Source organism: Esox lucius, chromosome 21, assembly GCF_011004845.1.
Source record: "Esox lucius isolate fEsoLuc1 chromosome 21, fEsoLuc1.pri, whole genome shotgun sequence".
NCBI classification, from domain to species: Eukaryota; Metazoa; Chordata; class Actinopteri; order Esociformes; family Esocidae; genus Esox; species Esox lucius.
Window position 1 is genome coordinate 28,829,764 of NC_047589.1, and position 20,922 is coordinate 28,850,685.

The 20,922-nt window shown below is 45.2% G+C and overlaps 2 protein-coding genes across 2 annotated transcripts in view; both read left to right on the forward strand.

The window, feature by feature from the left end:
* prex2 (phosphatidylinositol-3,4,5-trisphosphate-dependent Rac exchange factor 2) overlaps nt 1-20,922 on the forward strand; it is a 135,114-nt gene that overhangs the window by 80,370 nt on the left and 33,822 nt on the right. Inside the window, exons 26-33 of the mRNA XM_034289308.1 lie at nt 6,417-6,623; nt 7,556-7,650; nt 9,433-9,515; nt 15,077-15,167; nt 18,950-19,078; nt 19,281-19,322; nt 20,136-20,233; nt 20,598-20,753. Coding sequence (XP_034145199.1) covers nt 6,417-6,623; nt 7,556-7,650; nt 9,433-9,515; nt 15,077-15,167; nt 18,950-19,078; nt 19,281-19,322; nt 20,136-20,233; nt 20,598-20,753 — 901 coding nt within the window. The remainder of the gene's footprint in view (nt 1-6,416; nt 6,624-7,555; nt 7,651-9,432; nt 9,516-15,076; nt 15,168-18,949; nt 19,079-19,280; nt 19,323-20,135; nt 20,234-20,597; nt 20,754-20,922) is intronic.
* On the forward strand, nt 10,600-13,750 carry LOC106024853 (E3 ubiquitin-protein ligase TRIM41). The gene has a single exon (XM_029116178.2). The coding sequence runs from the start codon at nt 11,492-11,494 to the stop codon at nt 13,169-13,171; it is 1,680 nt and encodes a 559-aa protein (XP_028972011.1). The 5' UTR covers nt 10,600-11,491; the 3' UTR covers nt 13,172-13,750.

A 20,922-nucleotide genomic window follows, 5' to 3' on the forward strand; every position in this document is an offset into this window, starting at 1 on the left:
AAGCTGGGGTCACTTTGTTGGGGATAAGGGGTCAAGTTGGGATCACAATGTAGGGGATAAGGGTCAAGCTGGGGTCGCTATGTAGGGGATAGGGGTCAAGCTGGGGTCACTTTGTAGGGGATAAGAGGTCAAGTTGGGATCACAATGTAGGAGATAAGGGTCAAGCTGAGGTCACTATGTAGGGGATAGGGGTCAAGCTGGGGTCACTATGTAGGGGATAGGGGTCAAGTTGGGGTCACTATGTAGGGGATAGGGGTCAATTTGGGATCCATGAACCTCTCCCTTCAGCTCCAGTACTCCAGCACATCTGTCCTCTCTGACTGGTTCCTGTCCTCTTGGATTTCACCAGCCTGCTGAGGGGTCTGAGGGATCTGTGATCCTGAGGCTGTTTGTGATGAGGGAGATGGATGTCCAACTAAAGGCTATTGTCAAGGGCCATGATGTATTTCATTAAAGAGACTCCTTGATGAACAAGGAACCAGGCAAGCCTAGTTCAGCCGGCCCGCAGTTAAGAGAGGTGATCGTTGTTGCGCCTCCCTGGAGGCGAACCTGGGTCTCCCACGTGAGAGGTTGTCTTTAACTGGCTTCAGGCTCAGGACTACAGAGGCATGGACTGAAAGGGCTGCTTTCATCCTGTGGCTCTTCCCTTGTTCAAGTTAACCACTATGCCACAGAGCAAAACATTTGCTGTAACATCACGCAGTTTGAATATTTAGCTAGACACCATTGACCATTGTGATAAACTGAGTAACATTTCTTATTAAGTTTAACCACAACTAGAATCTATGAACTTTATGGCTTTTGCCACTGGCTGTTTTAACAGCTTATTAGCCATTCATGAATGACATTGATACAATAACTATCAATATAGGTGACGATAACAGATTTTTCGACAAGTGAAAGGACGAGAGAATTGTGTAGCCAGTTTGTCTATCCTGAACAAATCCTAATATCCACCAGAAATGTTTTATTTTAGGCTTCCTATTCGTAGCTACAGAAGGTTGTAGCCAGCAATGTTTTTGTCTGTCCTGAACAGATCCTATGGCATAATGTTTTTGACAATGACAGGAGTTGAACACAGGACCTGTTGTTCTGTAGGTTGTGTCTCAAACCGCTACACTATTTAACAAGAGATAGTCAGTCAGTCTGGCAGTTAGTCAGTAAGTCAGTAAGAGACACTCGCCCTTTTAGTCTGGTTCTGCTTACGCGGTCCGGCAAAAACTAATAAGAGAGGGAAGAACTCTTTATGTCTCCCTCTTTCACTATCACTGTCTTTGTCTCTCTACCTCTGTTTAGCCGCTTTGAGGAGGATGTGGGTGGGGCTTAGAATATGACAGGCACTTTGGTTTGAAGAGGGTGTGGGTGGGGCTTAGAATATGACAGGCACTTTGGTTTTGAAGAGGGTGTGGGTGGGGCTTAGAATATGACAGGCACTTTGCTTTGAAGAGTGTGTGGGTGGGGCTTAGAATATGACAGGCACTTTGGTTTCAAGAGGGTGTGGGTGGGGCTTAGGATATGACAGTCACTTTGTTTTGAAGAGGGTGTGGGTGGGGCTTAGAATATGACAGGCACTTTGGTTTCAAGAGGGTGTGGGTGGGGCTTAGGATATGACAGGCACTTTGTTTTGAAGAGGGTGTGGGTGGGGCTTAGAATATGACAGGCACTTTGGTTTCAAGAGGGTGTGGGTGGGGCTTGTTCCTTCTGGAGCAGGTCAACATGAGGACTTTAACTATTAGTCTCTTCTCCTGCACTGTACCTCAGTGGGACAGTAAGTGCATTTGCCTAAACGTTTCATTGACCCAGAGAAGGGAAAACGTGAGGAGATGTGTTTGCCATTTGTCAGTACTGTGAAAGAAGAATTAGCATTGTAGAAAAATAAATTTTTGAAGAAAAACCATTATAGTCTGACAATGAACAAGACACGAACAAACTGTACATAATGTGTCCATAACGCTCTATAATGTGTATGCAGCTAATGTAGATATACATCGCTAAAACATGTTTTGTAAAGTTCATCTCTGTTTTGGTCTCAATGTCTGACAGAATGGGAATTCTTTGAAAAATAAGTTTCCCACCATGTTCTTCTGGAGCTGCACTTCCATCTTGGCGCTGATCATCTACTCACTGACTATTCGCTCTTGCCCCCCTGGCTGTCGACATTTCCGCAGCTTGGCCTTGAATTATTGGATTAGAACAATTTGCCTGTTTCGTATAAAACATAAAATATTCTTCCCAGAGAACAAAGGGTTACCAAAAGATTTGAGTGTGATTAGTGAAAGCAGCAGATGTAAAGGGGATGCCATGGTGGCTGAGGGGAACAAGGGGGGCTCTGACCTCTTCTAAATGATCGAGTGTCAAAAGCTACTTATTTCTGTCAGACACATTGTCCTCTTCTCTCCGGTAAATCCCAGCTCCTTGGAGGACAAAAACTACAGCACAACATGTTCTGTCTTTGTTAAGATTCAATTAATAGACCAAACCTTCGTGCCACAAAAATTCACAGTGTTAATGTAGGCACATTTGATTCTTATCTCTAACGGGTTCCCCTAAACATGGAGTTTGATGTGTTTTCTCAAAATTCTGTTTTATCTTTTCTCAAGTATGTGTTTCAGTTAAAGATCTCCAGTTTTGAGAGGATTATTATGAAATGTGATGTCAATGATTAATTACATGAGAATTTCTTTATAGATCGTTCTGGAAGAATGTCGATCCTGGATTTTAATTGCGCTTTAATAGCCCATCTGGCTCTTTAGTTCAGGGCCTCCGAAAGATTCCAGAATGTAAACGAAGTGTCAACAAATGAAGGGCAAAAAGAACCCAGATGATAAAAAATCTGCTTTGAGTTTGGAAGAGATTTTGTGGGATCATAACTGGGGGAGCAGGAGTGTGGAGTGTCAGCGGGGGTCAAGCTCAAAAAAGGTATTTAACCTAAAGTGTGAGCAAGGTCATAACATTACCGGCTTGTAAAAAACGACCAGTAAGAATCGTTGGATTAAATAGTGCTCCATTTCCTACAGAGTTTCTTACTAAAACTTCGGTCCCCAAAATTAATCTTGTGAAAATTGTTTTTATAAATATGGAAGGAGAGAGTACCAGAGGTACCATAGACCTGGATACTATAGCAGTGTCTGGCTAGGGAGATGTCATAAATTACATTTAAATTCAGAAACAACACCCAAGTACAAATGTCAAGTTGGTGCCGTCAATGGTGACAATGAATGTAAAAATGAAAAGGTTAGTCTATCTAACACTTTTTCGTTTTTTTTTTCACGTTTTGTTTTTTTTCACTCCCTCTTGACCATTGCTTTGTCTTTTACCATGTTTCTCTTTTCTCTTTCCCTGTTTCCTTTCCTCTCTACTTTTCCTCTGTATTCCTCTCTGTTCTCCGTATGCCCTATGACCCCGCCCTACCGGGTTGTTCTACCTCTGATGCCACGCCCACAGGCCCTTTGCCTGCCCAAACTGGTTGGTTGTTGGTCGAGAAGGATTTAAATATCCCTTAACTCTTTGCTCTACTATATAACAAAGGACGAGCTTCTGCGTTTGTAATAAATGCGAGTGAATTGTGGCAGCACAAACACATTACCAGGGTAGCTAAATATAAACACCATCATAATGGATTTTGGCAAAATACTCCATGAAAACAAGTCAGAACTGCAGTGATCATATTAAGTGGGGTGTTCATACTTTTGCTGATCTACAGGCAGTTATAACTCGATAACCTTACCACTGGTCACGCTTTCTAGCAATATGCTGGTCTCATGAATTTATTTATTTTCAAACACTTATGGAATGTCAAGTTGTCCTTGTTGTTGAACCAGGACTAAGCACCAGAAAAATCAATGATCAGACCCTTCTCCATGGCGATGGAATTCCACTGCATGCTAGAGGAGCATTGTCGTGTGCTCCAGAGTGGGCATTAAAGTGGGCATCGACAGGGCATCGACGGGGATCCCGGCTCCTCTGAACGGACGAGGAGGGAGGATTGGATAGAGAGGGGTAGAGGGAGGGGGAGACGAAGGAGATGACGATAGGATGGCAGAACAGACAAAGCGGCTACATAATCTATCGTGTGATGTTGTGCGTGTGTGAGACAAGAGGGCGGCTTGTTTACTTCCCCGTACGCCCATTGGGACCTGGGTGACTGCCATGACAGAATGGGAAACACACACAGAGGCTGGCATGAGTGGGAGGACTTTCAAATGCCAGCCGGCATGGCATTCTGAGTGTGTGTCTGGTTTGTGTACAGACCAATGCAGAGACCCGGGCCTCGTGTTGGTTGGAAACACAGCTCCCTGTATTTGTCTACACGGGTTGCTGCCACGGAGAAAAGACATTGAAACTACAGTGTCTTGACTGTCCCACATGATCCCAGCCCCCTACGGCCCACCAGTAGGGTTTAGTGTAGGGGTGATTTGGGACAGTGGATGTGAGCCACAGCTGAAGGACAGTGGAGCATGTGGATTAGTTTGACAGCGGATTTGGGCTGATGTGTTCTAGATAGGTTTTAGGGGTTTTGTTGGCAACTGAGAGCTGGTATCAGTGCCGCCACCTGTGGGAGATGAGGACATACTCCATGGATGTTGTGGAGTATGATCCTGCAGAAGCAAGACAGCGCCTTGTCGTCTGACCAACAAGGCTCTTGCCAATCTGAGGTCCCGTCATTTCTTTTTATTAATAATAACCCTTCCAGAGATAGTCAGTGAAAGTGAGGCAGAGGCACAAAGCCGTCTTCGCTTACCTTCCTGAAACAATTTGTGAGGAGAACTCAGCAATACACATTGTCTTTGTTTCAGGGACTAGACCAAGAATGACCTTTCACAGCTGCTGTTGATTTTCCACTTGCTTGCGTGAGGTAAACAGATGTTTCCCATGCCAGCAAATTCTTTTTATTGAACTGAATTTAGATAGGCGGACCGATTGAAACAAATAGAGATAGAACACTAGAAACTGAGAGATAGACCCAGAGAGAGAGTGTGGGATGGAGCGGAGATAGAAAGGAGTGTGTGATGGGTTGTGATGGTTAACACAGATTGCAGAAGGTTTGACGTTGTTAGTGAACACCAGCTGCAGTGGAAACATGCATGCCAGCACACACACAAACACTCATCCATTTATATGTTTTCACGTTGTCACGTTTTCTTCACATAGACATGCACAGACGTCTTGATGACATCAGCTTTGAATCAGTGTGAAGCATGTTTTCTGTGTGAAGTCATCCTGGTGGGCTGTTGAGGAGTGCTGAATGGAAGTCTTAGATCATGCTGTTGTCTGTTGGAGAGACTGTCTGTTGTCTGTTGGGGATGTTGTCTGTTGTCTGTTGGGGATACTGTCTGTTGTCTGTTGGGGATGCTGTCTGTTGGGGATGTTGTTGGTTGGGGATGTTGTCTGCTGTCTGTTGGGGATGCTGTCTGTAATCTGTTGGGGATGCTGTCTGTTGTCTGTTGGGGATGTTGTCTGTTGGGGATGTTGGCTGTTGGGGATCTTGTCTGCTGTCTGTTGGGGATGCTGTCTGTTGGGGATGCTGTCTTTTGGGAATGCTGTCTGTTGGGGATGTTGTCTGCTGTCTGTTGGGGATGATGTCTGTCATCTTTTTGGGGATGTTGTCTGTTGGGGATGCTGTCTGCTCTCTGTTGGGGATGCTGTCTGTTGGCTGTTGGGGATGTTGTCTGTTGGCTGTTGGGGATGTTGTCTGCTGTCTGTTGGGGATGCTGTCTGTTGTCTGTTGGGGATGTTGTCTGCTGTCTGTTGGGGATGCTGTCTGTTGTCTGTTGGGGATGTTGTCTGCTGTCTGTTGGGAATGCTGTTTGTTGGGGATGTTGTCTGTTGGCTGTTGGGGATGTTGTCTGTTGGAGATGCTGTCTGTTGGGGATGTTGTCTGCTGTCTGTTGGGGATGTTGTCTGTTATCTGTTGGGGATGTTGTCTGCTGTCTGTTGGGGATGTTGTTTGTTATCTGTTGGGGATGCTGTCTGTTGGGGATGCTGTCTGTTGGGGATGTTGTCTGCTGTCTGTTGGGGATGCTGTCTGTTGGGGATGCTGTCTGTTGGGGATGCTGTCTGTTGTCTGTTGGGGATGCTGTCTGTTGTCTGTTGGGGATGTTGTCTGCTGTCTGTTGGGGATGCTGTCTTTTGTCTGTTGGGGATGCTGTCGGCTGTCTGTTGGGGTTGCTGTCTGTTGGGGATGCTGTCTGTTATCTGTTGGGGAAGCTGTATGCTGTCTGTTGGGGATGTTGTCTGCTGTCTGTTGGGGATGCTGTCTGTTGGGGATGTTGTCTGTTGGGGATGTTGTCTTTTGGGGATGCTGTCTGTTATCTGTTGGGGATGTAGTCTGTTGTCTGTTGGGGATGTTGTCTGTTGGGTGTATTCTTAGTAATACGCCCCTCTCTCTCTCTCTCTTTTCCTCCCCCCCACCCCAGTCTGCTCTCTTCGATTACTCTCCCCCCTGCCTCGGACATGAAGACACCAGAGAGTTACATCTCGACGGAGAGCGAAGGGGAGAGAGGAGAAAAAGAAAGCGAAGCGGAGAGAGGAGAGAAGAATGGGAAGAAGGTGTGTTTCAACGTAGCGGGAGATGAACAGGAGGACTCGGGACATGACACCATCAGCAACAGAGACAGCTACAGGTAATTACAGAGAGAGAGGGGGATGATTCTGGGAGAGGGAGGGATTGAGGAGGGGAGGAGGATGGGCGAAAGAGATGAGAGCAGGGCTCCTTTTCTTCTCTTCTACTGTAGTGAAGAGAAGAAAAGGAGTGAGAGTGATGAGGGGATATGGTGGGGTGACAACGAGTGTAGGGATGACAGTAGATAGAGGGATGACAGAGGTAGTGTGATGCCTGGAGGTGAAGGGATGATGGGAGGTTGACGGGTGATTATTAGCCTATTCTAATAACTGTTAACTCCACACTGAGGCTGTATAATAGATAATAATAGATCAATACCAATATTCAGCATTAGAGTCAGTGATAGATCAATACCAGTATTCAGTATTAGAGGTAGTGATAGATTAATATGAGTATTCAGTATTAGAGGTAGTGATAGATCAATACCAGTATTCAGTATTAGAGGTAGTGATAGATCAATACCAGTATTCAGTATTAGAGGTAGTGATAGATTAATATGAGTATTCAGTATTAGAGGTAGTGATAGATCAATACCAGTATTCAGTATTAGAGGTAGTGATAGATTAATATAAGTATTCAGTATTAGAGGTAGTGATAGATCAATACCAGTATTCAGTATTAGAGACAGTTATAGATCAATACCAGTGTTCAGCATTAGAGTCAGTGATAGATCAATACCAGTATTCAGAATTAGAGGCAGTGATAGATCAATACCAGTGTTCAGTATTAGAGACAGCAATAGATTAATACCAGTGTTCAGAAATAGAGGCAGTAATATATTAATACCAGTGTTCAGTATTAGAGGCAGTGATAGATTAATACCAGTGTTCAGTATTAGAGGCAGTGATAGATTAATACCAGTGTTCAGTATTAGAGGCAGTGACATTGTATGTCTACGTGGTGGATGATGTCTTCCTGTGTGTCTTCCCTTAGTGACTGTAACAGCAACAGGAACTCCATTGCGTCCTTCACCAGCGTCTGTAGCAGTCACTGCAGCTCCTATGTTCATTCTGACGACATGGACTCAGGTAAAATGCGCCGCCTCCTCACCCCGTACCCCCCCCGCAGTAGTTCTACACACAGTGACCATGCATCTGAAGCATCAGCCTCGTGTTCAGCCACAGTTTGTGCGCTAATAAGCGCCGTTCGGAACGCAGGACTCCGGCTTGTTCTAGATGTCCCATGGATGTTCTAATACAATAAATACAATATCTAGTTCTGTCCAAATAATAAGAACCTCTGTTTCACGTCCCAGGAACATCAGGTGTGGGTGTCTGTGAATGGACGTGTGTGTGTGTGTGATAATGCATTGTCTTAGAGTAGATGTTCATGACCCAGGCTCACCTCCCCTGCCTTACATTAGTCATATTGACTGACAGCCCAGGATCAGAACGATTTACTTTACAGATCGAAGTTCAAGCCCTCATCTAGTCCACAGTGTAACACACACACACACCTTACCCAACCACAACACACACACACACACACCTTACCCAACCACAACACACACACACACACACACACCTTACCCAACCACAACACACACACACACACACACCTTACCCAACCACAACACATACACACACACCTTACCCAACCACAACACACACACACACACCTTACCCAACCACAACACACACACACACACACACACCTTACCCAACCACAACACACACACACACACCTTACCCAACCACAACACACACACACACACCTTACCCAACCACAACACATACACACACACCTTACCCAACCACAACACACACACACACACCTTACCCAACCACAACACACACACACACCTTACCCAACCACAACATCTAATAACACACGCGCACACATACACACATACACACACACACTGCTCAACCACTGTGTCGAATAGCCCATCTCTCCATCTCTGGTTGACTGAGGATGATTGTCTGACTACATGATTATAGCTTTTATACCAGGATCTGACTCCTAACTGGCATCCAGTGTAATACATTGTAAACTACATCTGCCCAGAGCCCTGGTTACAACTGGCACAGTACAACTGGTACAGTACATAGTGAATAGGGTGTTGAAAGCCCCACCCACCACCATGACAACAGAAAGCTTGTGATTGTGTATGGAATAGCCATAATGTAGATGAGTGTCAATATGGATGAGTGTGATATTGGGTATGGATGAGTGTGATATTGGGTATGGAGCGTGTGAATGGGTATGGATGAGTGTTATTGGGTATGGATGGGTGTGACTGGGTATGGATGAGTGTGACTGGGTATGGATGAGTGTGATTGGATATGGATGAGTGTGACTGGGTATGGATGGGTGTGACTGGGTATAGATGAGTGTTATTGAGTATGGATGGGTGTGACTGGGTATGGATGAGTGTGACTGGGTATGGATGAGTGTGATTGGATATGGATGAGTGTGACTCGGTATGGATGGGTGTGACTGGGTATGGATGAGTGTGATTGGGTATGGATGAGTGATAGACCATGGCAGGCATTTTGCCACATGCTGTAGAGTGTTACGTAAGGGGTTCTACAGCTGTTTCCTGTCAAACTTCCCTGGTCTGTATTCTTCAAAACAAAGACCTATCACACACACACACACACACACTCCAACACACACACACACCCACACACTAACACACACACTCCAACACAGCTGAACATAGGTGACAACTTTGTGCTCCTCCTCCTTCTCTCTCTCCCACTCTCTCTCTCTCCTCCCTCCCTCTCTCTTGTCTCTTTCTACTTCTCTCTTTTCTCTCTCTTTTCTGTGTCTGATGCTGACTGATGACTGTGACTCTTGTTCTGTAGGAGATGAGATGTCTACCAGTGTCTGGATCTCGCATGACAAGCAGAAGAAACTCCACGGCTTCCTGGAGCACCTCTTCAGCCAGGTGTGTACTTACATTCACCACTCTGTCACATGTTCTTCCTCCCAAAGAGTGCACTTCTTCACTCGCTTTGTGCACTTTTTCCTTTCACTGACTGGAGAGAATGACTGTAGTGGAAATTCTATATAGTATAGAGGGGTTTTCCAAATAGATCAGGGCCAACTGGAGTGGGAACTGTGATGTTGGACCTGGCTTCCTCTTCTTGTCATGCCTCAGCCACTCCTCGAGGTTCAGTGTGCATCTGCAAGCTCAAATTAGCTTTTTCACAGAGGAAGGGTTTCTTTAACCTGTGTGTACGTGCTGAAAAATACCCTCCTGGTTTAGCAAACAGTTTGGTAACATCTTTGATACCAAAAGATGATGACTTGATCTTTGATACTCCCAAACTTGCCAGGGAGTAGTTGCTACAAGGGAAGGCCATAACAAATAAATAAATAAATATATAAAACAACTCTAGCCCTTGTATATCTTCACACTTTCCATCCTATTTATTTTTATGTCTGAATCGCGCAATTCAATCAAATCGGTATTGCAGTTTGTACAAGTATCTGTATTCCCAATGGCCAGAAATACATATAGACTGTTCTTGGTACTCTATATAAATCTACAGTTACTACCAGACTGGTCTTGGTACTGTATAAAACTTACATCAACTACCAGACTGGTCTTGGTACTACATAAAACCATCTACTATCAGTCTGGTCTTGGTACTATATTCAACCTACATCTACTGCCAGACTGGTCTTGGTACTGTATAAAATCTACTACCAGTCTGGTCTTGGTACTGTATAAAATCTACTACCAGCCTGGTCTCAGTACTGTATGTAAACCTACTGTAGTGCATCATGGGATGAATATTGTAAATAAAGACGCATTGCTGTGGTGTGTTTGAATTCCAGCATGGTGACACATTATCATGCCCTTCTTTCTTTATGAGTCATCTGAGTAAATGAACTGCCTATAATTAACCTCCTATTGCGTCTCTGTGAAAACACTCAGAAGAGGTGTGTTTAAAATGTCACTTGGCTGAAACGAAACTAGTCAAACCCATAGACAAACTGAGCCCTGCACCCTGGACCCACAACGACTTTGAATGTCCTGTTCCTGTCAGTACTACTAATCCTACCACAGTCCGGACAGCCAGAACCAGCAGACCAGGTGGGTTGACAGAGATTTACTTTATTGATTTTATACATGCATAGAAATCAACTGAGACCAAGGTCTGAGTCCTGCATTACAACAATAAAACACATACAAAATATTGATACATGCACTAAAACATTTAACATCACTCTGAATGGTATTCCATGAGTGTGGGTGAGTAGTTTTACCCAGTTTTGACTTGGCCTGTGGCAAACAGTAACAGAGTTTTGGCCCCGCGAAGTAACCACCCTCAAATTCAAAGACAGAGCTTTGGATGGAAGGACTGACCATTGTGGAATCCACATTATAGTTTGGATCGTGTTGACGGGATTTAGAGTGTTTATATATATTCACTTTGTTTACAAATATTGGAGTCGAACAAACAAATACTTTATGTCCTGTGGAAACTTAAAGGGGCACCGTGTAGAATCCCGCCTCTAAGTTTTACAGTGCTGAATTTAAACAATACCACAACTTGTCTCCTCCTCGTCTTCTCTTGCCAAATAAGACTGGTATAGTATTAGATAGGCCAGGGTGGTTTAGGGTCAGAAGGATAGTGTCTAAAATGAGTATGAGAAGACTAAAAGTTAATGCAAACTGACAAACAGACCGGTGAGAAAGTTTAAATGGAGAATATCTCAGGCACTTGGAACAATTTCATAGAAGGACATATCTGAAACATCGACATTGATGGCTTCCGTTCATTTATGCTTGCATTTATGCTAGTAATACTGTATGAATCTTACACATTGCCCCCTTAAAAATAACTTTGGATATGTTTATTGGTTTATACTTTCAACATGTTTTAACAGTGTTACTCTGGTCTCTGTCTAGACATGGCTCAATGCCTCCTGTCGGAAGAGCAGGTCCAGTGTTTTATCTGTCAGGACGTGTTCTCTGAGCCAGTGTCTACGCCGTGTGGACATAACTTCTGCATGGCCTGTATCGCCGGATACTGGGACAACAATGACTTCTGCCAATGTCCTCTGTGTAAAAGAGTGTTTGACCGGAGGCCATATCTCCTGGTCAACACTTTCGTTGAGGATATGGCTACTCAGTTCAGGCAGGCAGTTCAGCTGGAAGCAACTGAACTGGGAGAAGGGCCCTGTGGCGTTTTCATTGGGACCAAGCGCCGGGCCCTTGAGTCCCACTGTGAGCCTCGACAGATAGACCCAGCCCTGAAGAGACACAAGCTGACGGATCCTGTTGACGACCCGAAACACGGAACGTGCCAGAAGCATGATGGTCTCCTGCAGATGTTCTGTCGGACCGACCAGATGCCAGTGTGCCGGGTCTGCACTGAGATGGACCACCAGGGACACCACGCAGTCCCCCTGGAGGAAGAGTGTGGACAGAGGAAGGCTGAGCTGGGGAGGAGGGAGGCGGAGGTGCAGCAGATGATCCTGGAGCGACGGCAGAAGATCCAGGAGATCAAGGACTCAATAGAGCTCAGCTGGAGAGACACAATGAGAGAGACCGAAAACGGAGCACAGATTAAGGCCTTCACTGCTCTGATGGATCTCATTGAGGACAGCCAGGCTAGTCTCATTCGGTTTGAGAGGGAGATGCGTGACATGAAACATGAAGCAGTAAAGAGGAGGGGCAGCGGTTTCGTCAAAGAGCTGGAACAAGAAATCAGTCTTCTGCAAACGGGAAATGCTGAGCTGAAGCAGCTCTCTGAAATTGAGGACCACCTCCACTTCATCACGACCTCCCAATCCCCTTTTATGCTTCTGCCTACCAAAAACTGGTCTGAGATCAGGGTTTACAGCCCGGTATGTAAGGGGGATGTAAGGCTAGCGGTGTCTCAGAGACAGCTGATGGAGGAGACAGTCAGAACCGTGTCCCTGCTGCAGGAGAAACTAAAGAGCGGACTGAAGAGTTTGCGTGACGCTGAGCTGAAGAGTGTCCAGTGTGTTGCAGTGGATGTGACCCTGGATCCAGACACAGCCCATGCTAGACTTGGCATCTTTAAGGACGGCAGAGAGGTCAGGCATAGATGCAACAAAAGGAATGTTACTGACCATCCGGGCAGGTTTGGCCTAGGTTGCTGTGTGCTGGGTAAGGAGGGCTTCTCCTCAGGGAGATTCTACTACGAGGTGCTAGTCAGGGGTAAGACCAGATGGGAGTTAGGGGTAGCCAGAGAGTCCATGGATAGGAAAAAAAGAGCGCCAATGGTCCCTCATGAGAGACTCTGGACATTGGGGCTAAGGTCGAGAAATAAGTACAACGCTATCTCAAAAAAAGCCATCCACCTCTCCCTAAGTGAGGTGCCCCAGAAGGTGGGTGTGTTTGTGGATTATGAGGGGGGGCAGGTCTCCTTCTATGATGTGGGTAACATTTCCCACATCTACTCTTTCACCGGCTGCAACTTTGTCGAGAAACTCTACCCATACTTCTGCCCCTTTAACAAAAAAGATGCCAACGAGGCCCCCTTGGTCATTTCTCCTGTCAAAGACTCTGACTCGTCCAGTGATTCGTATGCCGACAAAGACTCGTCCATGGACTCAGACTAACCCTGTGGGTCACATGATTGTTATGACAGGATAATCATTGGGGATTCAGGATGACTTTAAATCTTTTTCATTTTGTGTGAGAGACAATGCAGAACTCCACCTGATGCTACTACATTCCACATATGCTCTTTTCAGTAGATGTGTGTAATATATCAGATCTCTGTTGTACATTGAATGTCTGATATGTCTGATCATCTTTAATTTCCACTAGACTAAGACATTTCAGAACCAGATCACAGCCGTGGATTACATGAAAGATTCCAGCGGTCTCCCCCGAGTTGGGTAGGACTGCCTGCAGTTCCTTCACACCTTATTTATGGAACAAGCGGGCAGATACAACTCTGATGTCCCTTGCCCATTTAAAAAATGTAATGGAGGATCAATATGTTGTCTGTGATTGTTTCTGTTGAATTTTTTGACTGTTTTGTATGTTTGGAAATGTTCTTTTTATGTTGTGTGCCTAACTGTACACATAAAAATGTCTACACAGGGCATGGCCTCAAAAGAGATCTGTTTTTCCTGTTAAAACAAAATGTTTATTTTATTTTTATTCAGTATATTATACACAGTCAGACAGATTTTCAGTATATCTGATAATCTTTACAATATATTGAATTTGTTTCTATAATGTATTGAACATATGTATTGGAAATAAATTAAATACAAGGACTTCACATTTCCATATTTTCTCTCCCTGTCCATGTTTGTTTCTACTGTTTGTGTGAGAGTGTGTTTGTGGATTTATGTTTTATGTGAGTGTGTGGTATTTGCGGGATGAGGTTCTTTAGCATTATGGTAATGGTCTGTTGAGACATTATCCAAACCAATTTACAGTCACCATGTGTTCAATGCTCATTTAAGGTCTGTATACTGCCATCAAACATGCCATTAGTCAGTTCTCGATCCTCTGTAACTGAGAAACCAAGGGGAGGCGTATCAGTGGATGTGTGGTGTAGAGGTGGAGGCGTGGTGTAGAGGTGGAGGCGTGGTGTAGAGGTGGAGGCGTGGTGTAGAGGTGGAGGCGTGGTGTAGGGGTGGAGGCGTGGTGTAGGGGTGGAGGCGTGGTAGAGAGTTGGAGGCGTGGTGTAGAGGTGGAGGCGTGGTGTAGGGGTGGAGGCGTGGTGTAGAGGTGGAGGCGTGGTGTAGAGGTGGAGGCGTGGTGTAGAGGTGGAGGCGTGGTGTAGGGGTGGAGGCTTAGCGTAGCTGTATCTTTCTGCCTTTTTATCTCTGTGTCTCTGTTTTTGTGTCTCTGTGTCTCACTGTGTCTGCCTGTCTCTGTCTCTCTGACTCTGTGTCTGTCTGTCTCTCTGACTCTGTGTCTATCTGTCTCTGTTTCTCTGACTCTGTGTCTGTCTGTCTCTCTGACTCTGTGTCTGTCTGTCACTCTCTCTCTGACTCTGTGTCTGTCTGTCTCTCTGACTCTGTGTCTGTCTGTCACTCTCTCTCTGACTCTGTGTCTGTCTGTCTCTCTGACTCTGTGTCTGTCACTCTCTCTCTGACTCTGTGTCTGTCTGTCACTCTCTCTCTGACTCTGTGTCTGTCTGTCTCTCTGACTCTGTGTCTGTCTGTCTCTGTTTCTCTGACTCTGTGTCTGTCTGTCTCTCTGACTCTGTGTCTGTCTGTCTCTGTTTCTCTGACTCTGTGTCTGTCTGTCTCTCTGACTCTGTGTCTGTCTGTCTCTGTTTCTCTGACTCTGTGTCTGTCTGTCTCTCTGACTCGGTCTGTCTGTCTCTGTGTCTCTTTGTTTCTCTGTTTCGATCTGTCTTTGTGTCTCACTGTCTCTGTGTCTCTCTGACTGTGTCTGTCTTTCCCTGTGTGTGTCTGTCCCTGGGTTTTCTGTGTCTCTATGAGTCTCTGTTTCTGTGTCTTTCTGACTCTGGGTCTGTCTGTCTCTGTGGTCTTCAGGTGGAGTCCATCACCAGCCTACTGAGAGGAGAGGTGGTGACCAAGGCCTTTGAGCAGACCAAGTGTTTCACACCTGGAAGAGGACTTCAAGGTAAAGATGTCCCAAATGGCACCCTGGCTTTTTCTGGGTGCCATTTCCCCTAAACAACTATTGAGAATCGCTTTATCACTAAAAACATGTTTTTTCAATGTCTCTGCTACCATAATACATTTAATTGCCTTTAGCGTCTTCATATGGTGTTAATGAACACAACTGAGTAACGTAAACCAAATTGAAATCCAAGAAATGTGTGTGATTTCAAGTTACAAGTAGCTCCTTATTGGTGGGATTGAAATAGAAACAACTCTGAATCTGCCCTCTGCTAAGTAGGAGAAAGATTGTGTGTTTTGTTTAATCTCATCACTCACTTAACTCCAGTTCCGTGAAGGAAGTGTCAATGTCATCTACAGGGCACCTTTCTGTATTTGGTCTTAGATTCTGATTGAAAACTACAATACATTTGCACAATTGTTGTGCCTGAAATTTTTGGTCTGGCTGTTAGCCAACATAGTTCTAGCCTTATTAGCGTAGGTGAGTCTTGACGTAACATATCACAGTACAAACACAGTTACAGTTATAATCAGTTACACCCAGCTGAAATGAGACACCAGAAACTCACCCATTGGCAGCTTCTTGTCACTGTTGCTATGGCTGGTTCAGAATCATAGACCACTGTCACATCATGACGTTGGCATGCCAACACTGTGTGTGTAGCAGTCGGACTGGAACTACATGGTTCCCGGGACCTAAAGCCAGATCGTACATCAATCGGGAGGGAGGTTTGCCTTTCAACTGCAGAAGGAAAAACTCAATACTCTTTTTCCCCCCTCTGTTTACTTATCTCTCGTTTCTCTTTACATCTGTATTTCTCACTCTCTCACAATCCCTCTCTTTTGTCTCTTTCTATCTCTTTCCCTCTATCTCTCTGTCACTCTAACCCACTGTCTGTGTCTCTTTCCCTGTATCTCTCTGTCACTCTAACCCACTGTCTCTGTCTCTTTCCCTCTATCTCTCTGTCACTCTAACCCACTGTCTCTTTGTCTCTTTCCCTCTATCTCTCTGTCACTCTAACCCACTGTCTCTGTCTCTTTCCCTCTATCTCTCTGTCACTCTAAACCACTGTCTCTTTGTCTCTTTCCCTCTATCTCTCTGTCACTCTAACCCACTGTCTCTGTCTCTTTCCCTCTATCTCTTTGTCACTCTAACCCACTGTCTCTGTCTCTTTCCCTCTATCTCTCTGTCACTCTAACCCACTGTCTCTGTCTCTTTCCCTCTATCTCTCTGTCACTCTAACCCACTGTCTCTGTCTCTTTCCCTCTTTCTCTCTGTCACTCTAACCCACTGTCTGTCTCTTTCCCTCTATCTCTCTGTCACTCTAACCCACTGTCTCTGTCTCTTTCCCTGTATCTCTCTGTCACTCTAACCCACTGTCTCTGTCTCTTTCCCTGTGTCTCTCAATCTCCCTAGAATCCATCCCTCTGCCTTTTCACCACGATCCTTTCATCTCACATGCCTTCCTTTGTCTGCCTTCCTTTTCCTGGTTGATTTGTGCAGGGTTTTAGCAGGGGTCTAACAGTGCATTTGAGAGCCCCCCCACCCCCGCTTCCTCCTACTAAAGAAAAAGGATCTACAGAAGAAACAGTGTGCTCAGATAACACTGCAGCCTCAATCAGAGCTCTGCTACTTCCTGTGTATGTGTCTGTGTGTGTGTTTGTGTGTGTGTTCAGGTTTGTGCGTGTGGAGCTACACAGATCCTATCCTAACTTCCATCTGAAGCCGCCCTTACGCAGGCAGACACTTTTTGATGTTTGTTTCACATACCACCAATCAGATCCTCCCTGCCAAAAGATCTTGTGAAAAGGTCTGACGTGATTCGTCTGAAGACCAATTAGTGGCTGGGGAGAAAAAAACACTCTGAACTGTTCTTCCTGTATAAACGCAAGAGATGACCGAGTTCTGTCACCAGGGTAGAGTGATCAGAAGAGATGGTCTGTGTGTGTGTTTGATCAATGCTACGTATTCAACACATGGTTCTTTACCTCTCTGATGTATGTGTCTGGTCGTCGTCAGCCCTTGTAAGCCCAGGCAGATAGGCTTAGTATCTGTGGTAACAGCATGGATGTGGACTGGAGAATTTAAGGATTTAGGTCTCCTGTGTGTCTGAGTGTGTGTTTGGGATTATCTAACAAGTGGTGCATTCCTCCATTATATCCCATCCAACACCCCTTCCCCAAACACACACAGTAGAACAAATCCTCAAATATTCCAGTTGCCAGTGCCATTGATATATGTATTAGTGTAAGATGACCTTATTTTATTTGAATAAACGTAAATATTTATTGTATTTAAAAGCATGAATGACTCATAATTTTATTGAGTAATAATAACAATAGCAACATTTACATAAATAATAATAATAGAGATAAGATACTCAGGAAGATGAGGCAGCGCCAGCGTGGGCCTTCAGGACAATGATCCCCACAATACTACATAGGACTGTCAGTTTACATTTATCAAGTTTTAATACTCCCACAGTTTTTTTTATGAGCTGTTCCTTTCCGCTGCAAACTGGAGAGAGAAAGATAGAAATAAAAAAAGATTGATTTGGTATTGTTACGTAATTTTTTTTCTAAACCGCCCCTTTATTTTATCGAGACAAACATTTTGGTACGAATGCCATGCAGCAGCATGCAGCAATCTGGTGACATCGTAAACAGGCACGTAAAGTCACTATCGACTGACCCCACTGCGCTCATGATTCTCACAGGGTAGTGAAATTATACAGTGATTCTCTGATGCTCCCGGCAAAAACCCTGAATAATACCAAGATAAATTCACGAAGGAAGTAAATTTAACAGGTTTATTACAGGACAGTTCACGAGGAGCATAGTGCTAATTGAAAACAGGCCACAGACCGAAGGAATGTGCGTGAGTTCAAGTGAATAAATTATTAAAAGTACAAAAAATAAGTGCCGTAATTAAAATGCCCATCATATTTAACTGTTATTTATATTTGGTTCATTTCCTGGTTTCCACTTTCTAAGAATGCTGGCTCGTTGTGTTCAACACCAGTGTGAATTATGTAACGAGGAGAGACACGAGAAGGACACAGAGGGTTTGTTCAGGGCCCTGGAGGGCGTTTTATTAACAGTAACGGGGAGAGACACAGGAAAAGGACACAGAGGCTGTGTTCAGGGCTCTGGAGGGAGAGACACAGGAAAAGGACACAGAGGCTGTGTTCAGGGCTCTGGAGGGAGAGACACAGGAAAAGGACACAGAGGCTGTGTTCGGGGCTCTGGAGGGCGTTTTATTAACAGTAACGGGGAGGCACAGGAAAAGGACACAGAGGCTGTGTTCAGGGCTCTGGAGGGTGTTTTATTAACTAAACTAGAAGGGTGAGGGGAGGAGGTGCCTGTGAAATCCAACTCAAATGACAACTCTGGGGCAGAGTCCCGGTGGTGGCTTGGCCAGAATTGGGGCTGGTGGTTGTCATTTTGGCAGCCGGCACCCTCCATCTCCTGGCTGTCTTCCTGCCCCATCATGCAGCCTTGCCTGGCTCTGGCCTCCCCCCCGAGCAGCCCCCTGGGAGCCTCCTCTAATGCCTCCTCTAATGAGTTCCCAAGGGGTGTCAGGTGTAGGGGCAGGGCTGGCCCAGCTAGCAGCTGTTTCTTTTGGGGGCGTTGGTGCAATGCTGATTTGTGGGGCGCAGGCTGGTTTGCTCCATATTTTTAAACTCTATTGTTATGCACACACTGTAAAAACGTCATTATCTATCTTTTAGAAATCGGGCTTGTTAAATGTGTGTGTGTGTGTGTGTGTGTGTGTGTGTACAGAGTTTCAACAGGAGATGGATCCTAGGGTGAATTGCACCAAGAAGCTCCGCCTCCATGTCAAACAGGATCCATGGAACCTCCCCAGTAGTGTACAAGCCCTTACGCAGGCCATCGCCAAGTTTGTTGAGGGTGAGATATACACACACACACACACACACACACATACACACACACACACACACACACACTGGCGATAATTAAATGAGAATGTGTGAGGCTACTTAGCTTTGACTACATTCATGCTCAGACAAAGTGTGTCGAGGTGAAAACATTAACAAAATAAAAAGTACGTTTGGTAAGTTTGACCTTGGTTTTTCATTCACCTTTTCAGAGGTGAAGACACGATTGCTTCTGGTGCTGTTGCAGTATACAGGTTGGTCTCCCCCAAAGAACGTCCTCATGATTTGGTTCTTTGTCTCGACAGGATGGATGATACTGGCTAAATCATCCCCACGTACAATGATTCAATGAATACTGTAAGATTATACTGGCTAAGTCATCCGCACGTACTGTAAGATTATACTGGCTAAATCATCCTCACATGAGAGCATCCTGTCTAAATCATCCTCACATAGGATAATAGTAGCTAAATCATCCTCACATCATTGTTGTTATGAACATGGCCCTTACTTTTCCAATTACAGCACACTTAAAAACAGCTCAGTGTTATAAAAACGCTGAATACCCCCCAACCTCTCAAGGTTACGGAGTGAATGGCTCATAATGTTGTGCAGAAAGCAGTGGGAGAAAATGCAGTTTTTCCTTATGGCTCATTATGAATTCTGCAGGTTCTTCTTCATCCCATTTTGAAATGAGTGGATAGCCTAAGTTTGCATCGCGGGCCAGTTTTCAGAAAATTATGGGTCTGTCTTGGCAATCATTTTCCACTCCGGAACCCGCATCTGGACTCCCATGTATTTTAGATTAAATACTTAATACTCAATTCCCTTGAACATTGACCACGGTTCTACACTGAAAAGAAATAATTGATGATTTGACCGACCCAAGAAGTTAATCAATTTCAATTTCAACTTTGAAAAGAAATGAATGTCTCTTTCTTTCTGTTCTCAACATTACCAAAACATATCTCTCATTTTTCTTTCTCAATTCACCTCCCCCTCCCTCCCCCTCCCTCCCTCCCTCCCCCTCCCTCCCTCCCTCCCTCCCTCCCTCCCTTCGTCTCCAGACTCAGAGATCCAGTTGAGAAGAGACATGGTGTTCTGTCAGTCCTTAGTAGCAGCTGTGTGTGCTTTCTCCCAACATCTAATGGCTGCTCTCAACCAGGTAAACAGGAATGCTAAGTGTGTGTGTGTGTGTTTGAAAGCGTGTGAGTTTCACAAACTTTTGGCTTGACATCGCCATTTTTTCAGCTAGACAAATCATTTTAACTTGTTTTTTTATCCAAACATACCTTATTCAGTTAGAGGAGTGATGATATGTTGATTTGTTCATTCACATGGGTTTGTTTCAAGGCAAAAACCCAAATTGACACTGTGATACCAAAACCGTTACACCAAAACTATGACACCAAAGCCATGGTCCAAAACCATGTTACGGTTAACCAGTCGAGAAGGCACACACACCTATTCACACCTAACCTTTAACCTGGTACCTGTCACCTAGTATAACCTTCCTCTCGACCTCTCAGGCCCAGGGAGCCGACCGGGAGGCGGACTCGGGGGCCCCAGACACCCAGGAGGCCCAGGAGGCCCAGGAGGCCCAGGAGGCTAGCCGACGATGGCTGGAACAGATATCCTCTGCTGGGCTGCTGCTCCACTTCCAGTCCCTTCTGTCCCCCAACCTGGTGAGTCACTGGGATGGAGGGAGGCAGGGCGGGGTGGAGGCAGGGAAGGAGGGAGGCGTGGAGGGAGGGAGGGGTGGAGTGATGTATTGTGTGTTGAGACTAGTGTTTCCCCTGAAAAAGATTCACAATACCTCATAATACCCTGCATGGTACCAGATTCAATAAAGCT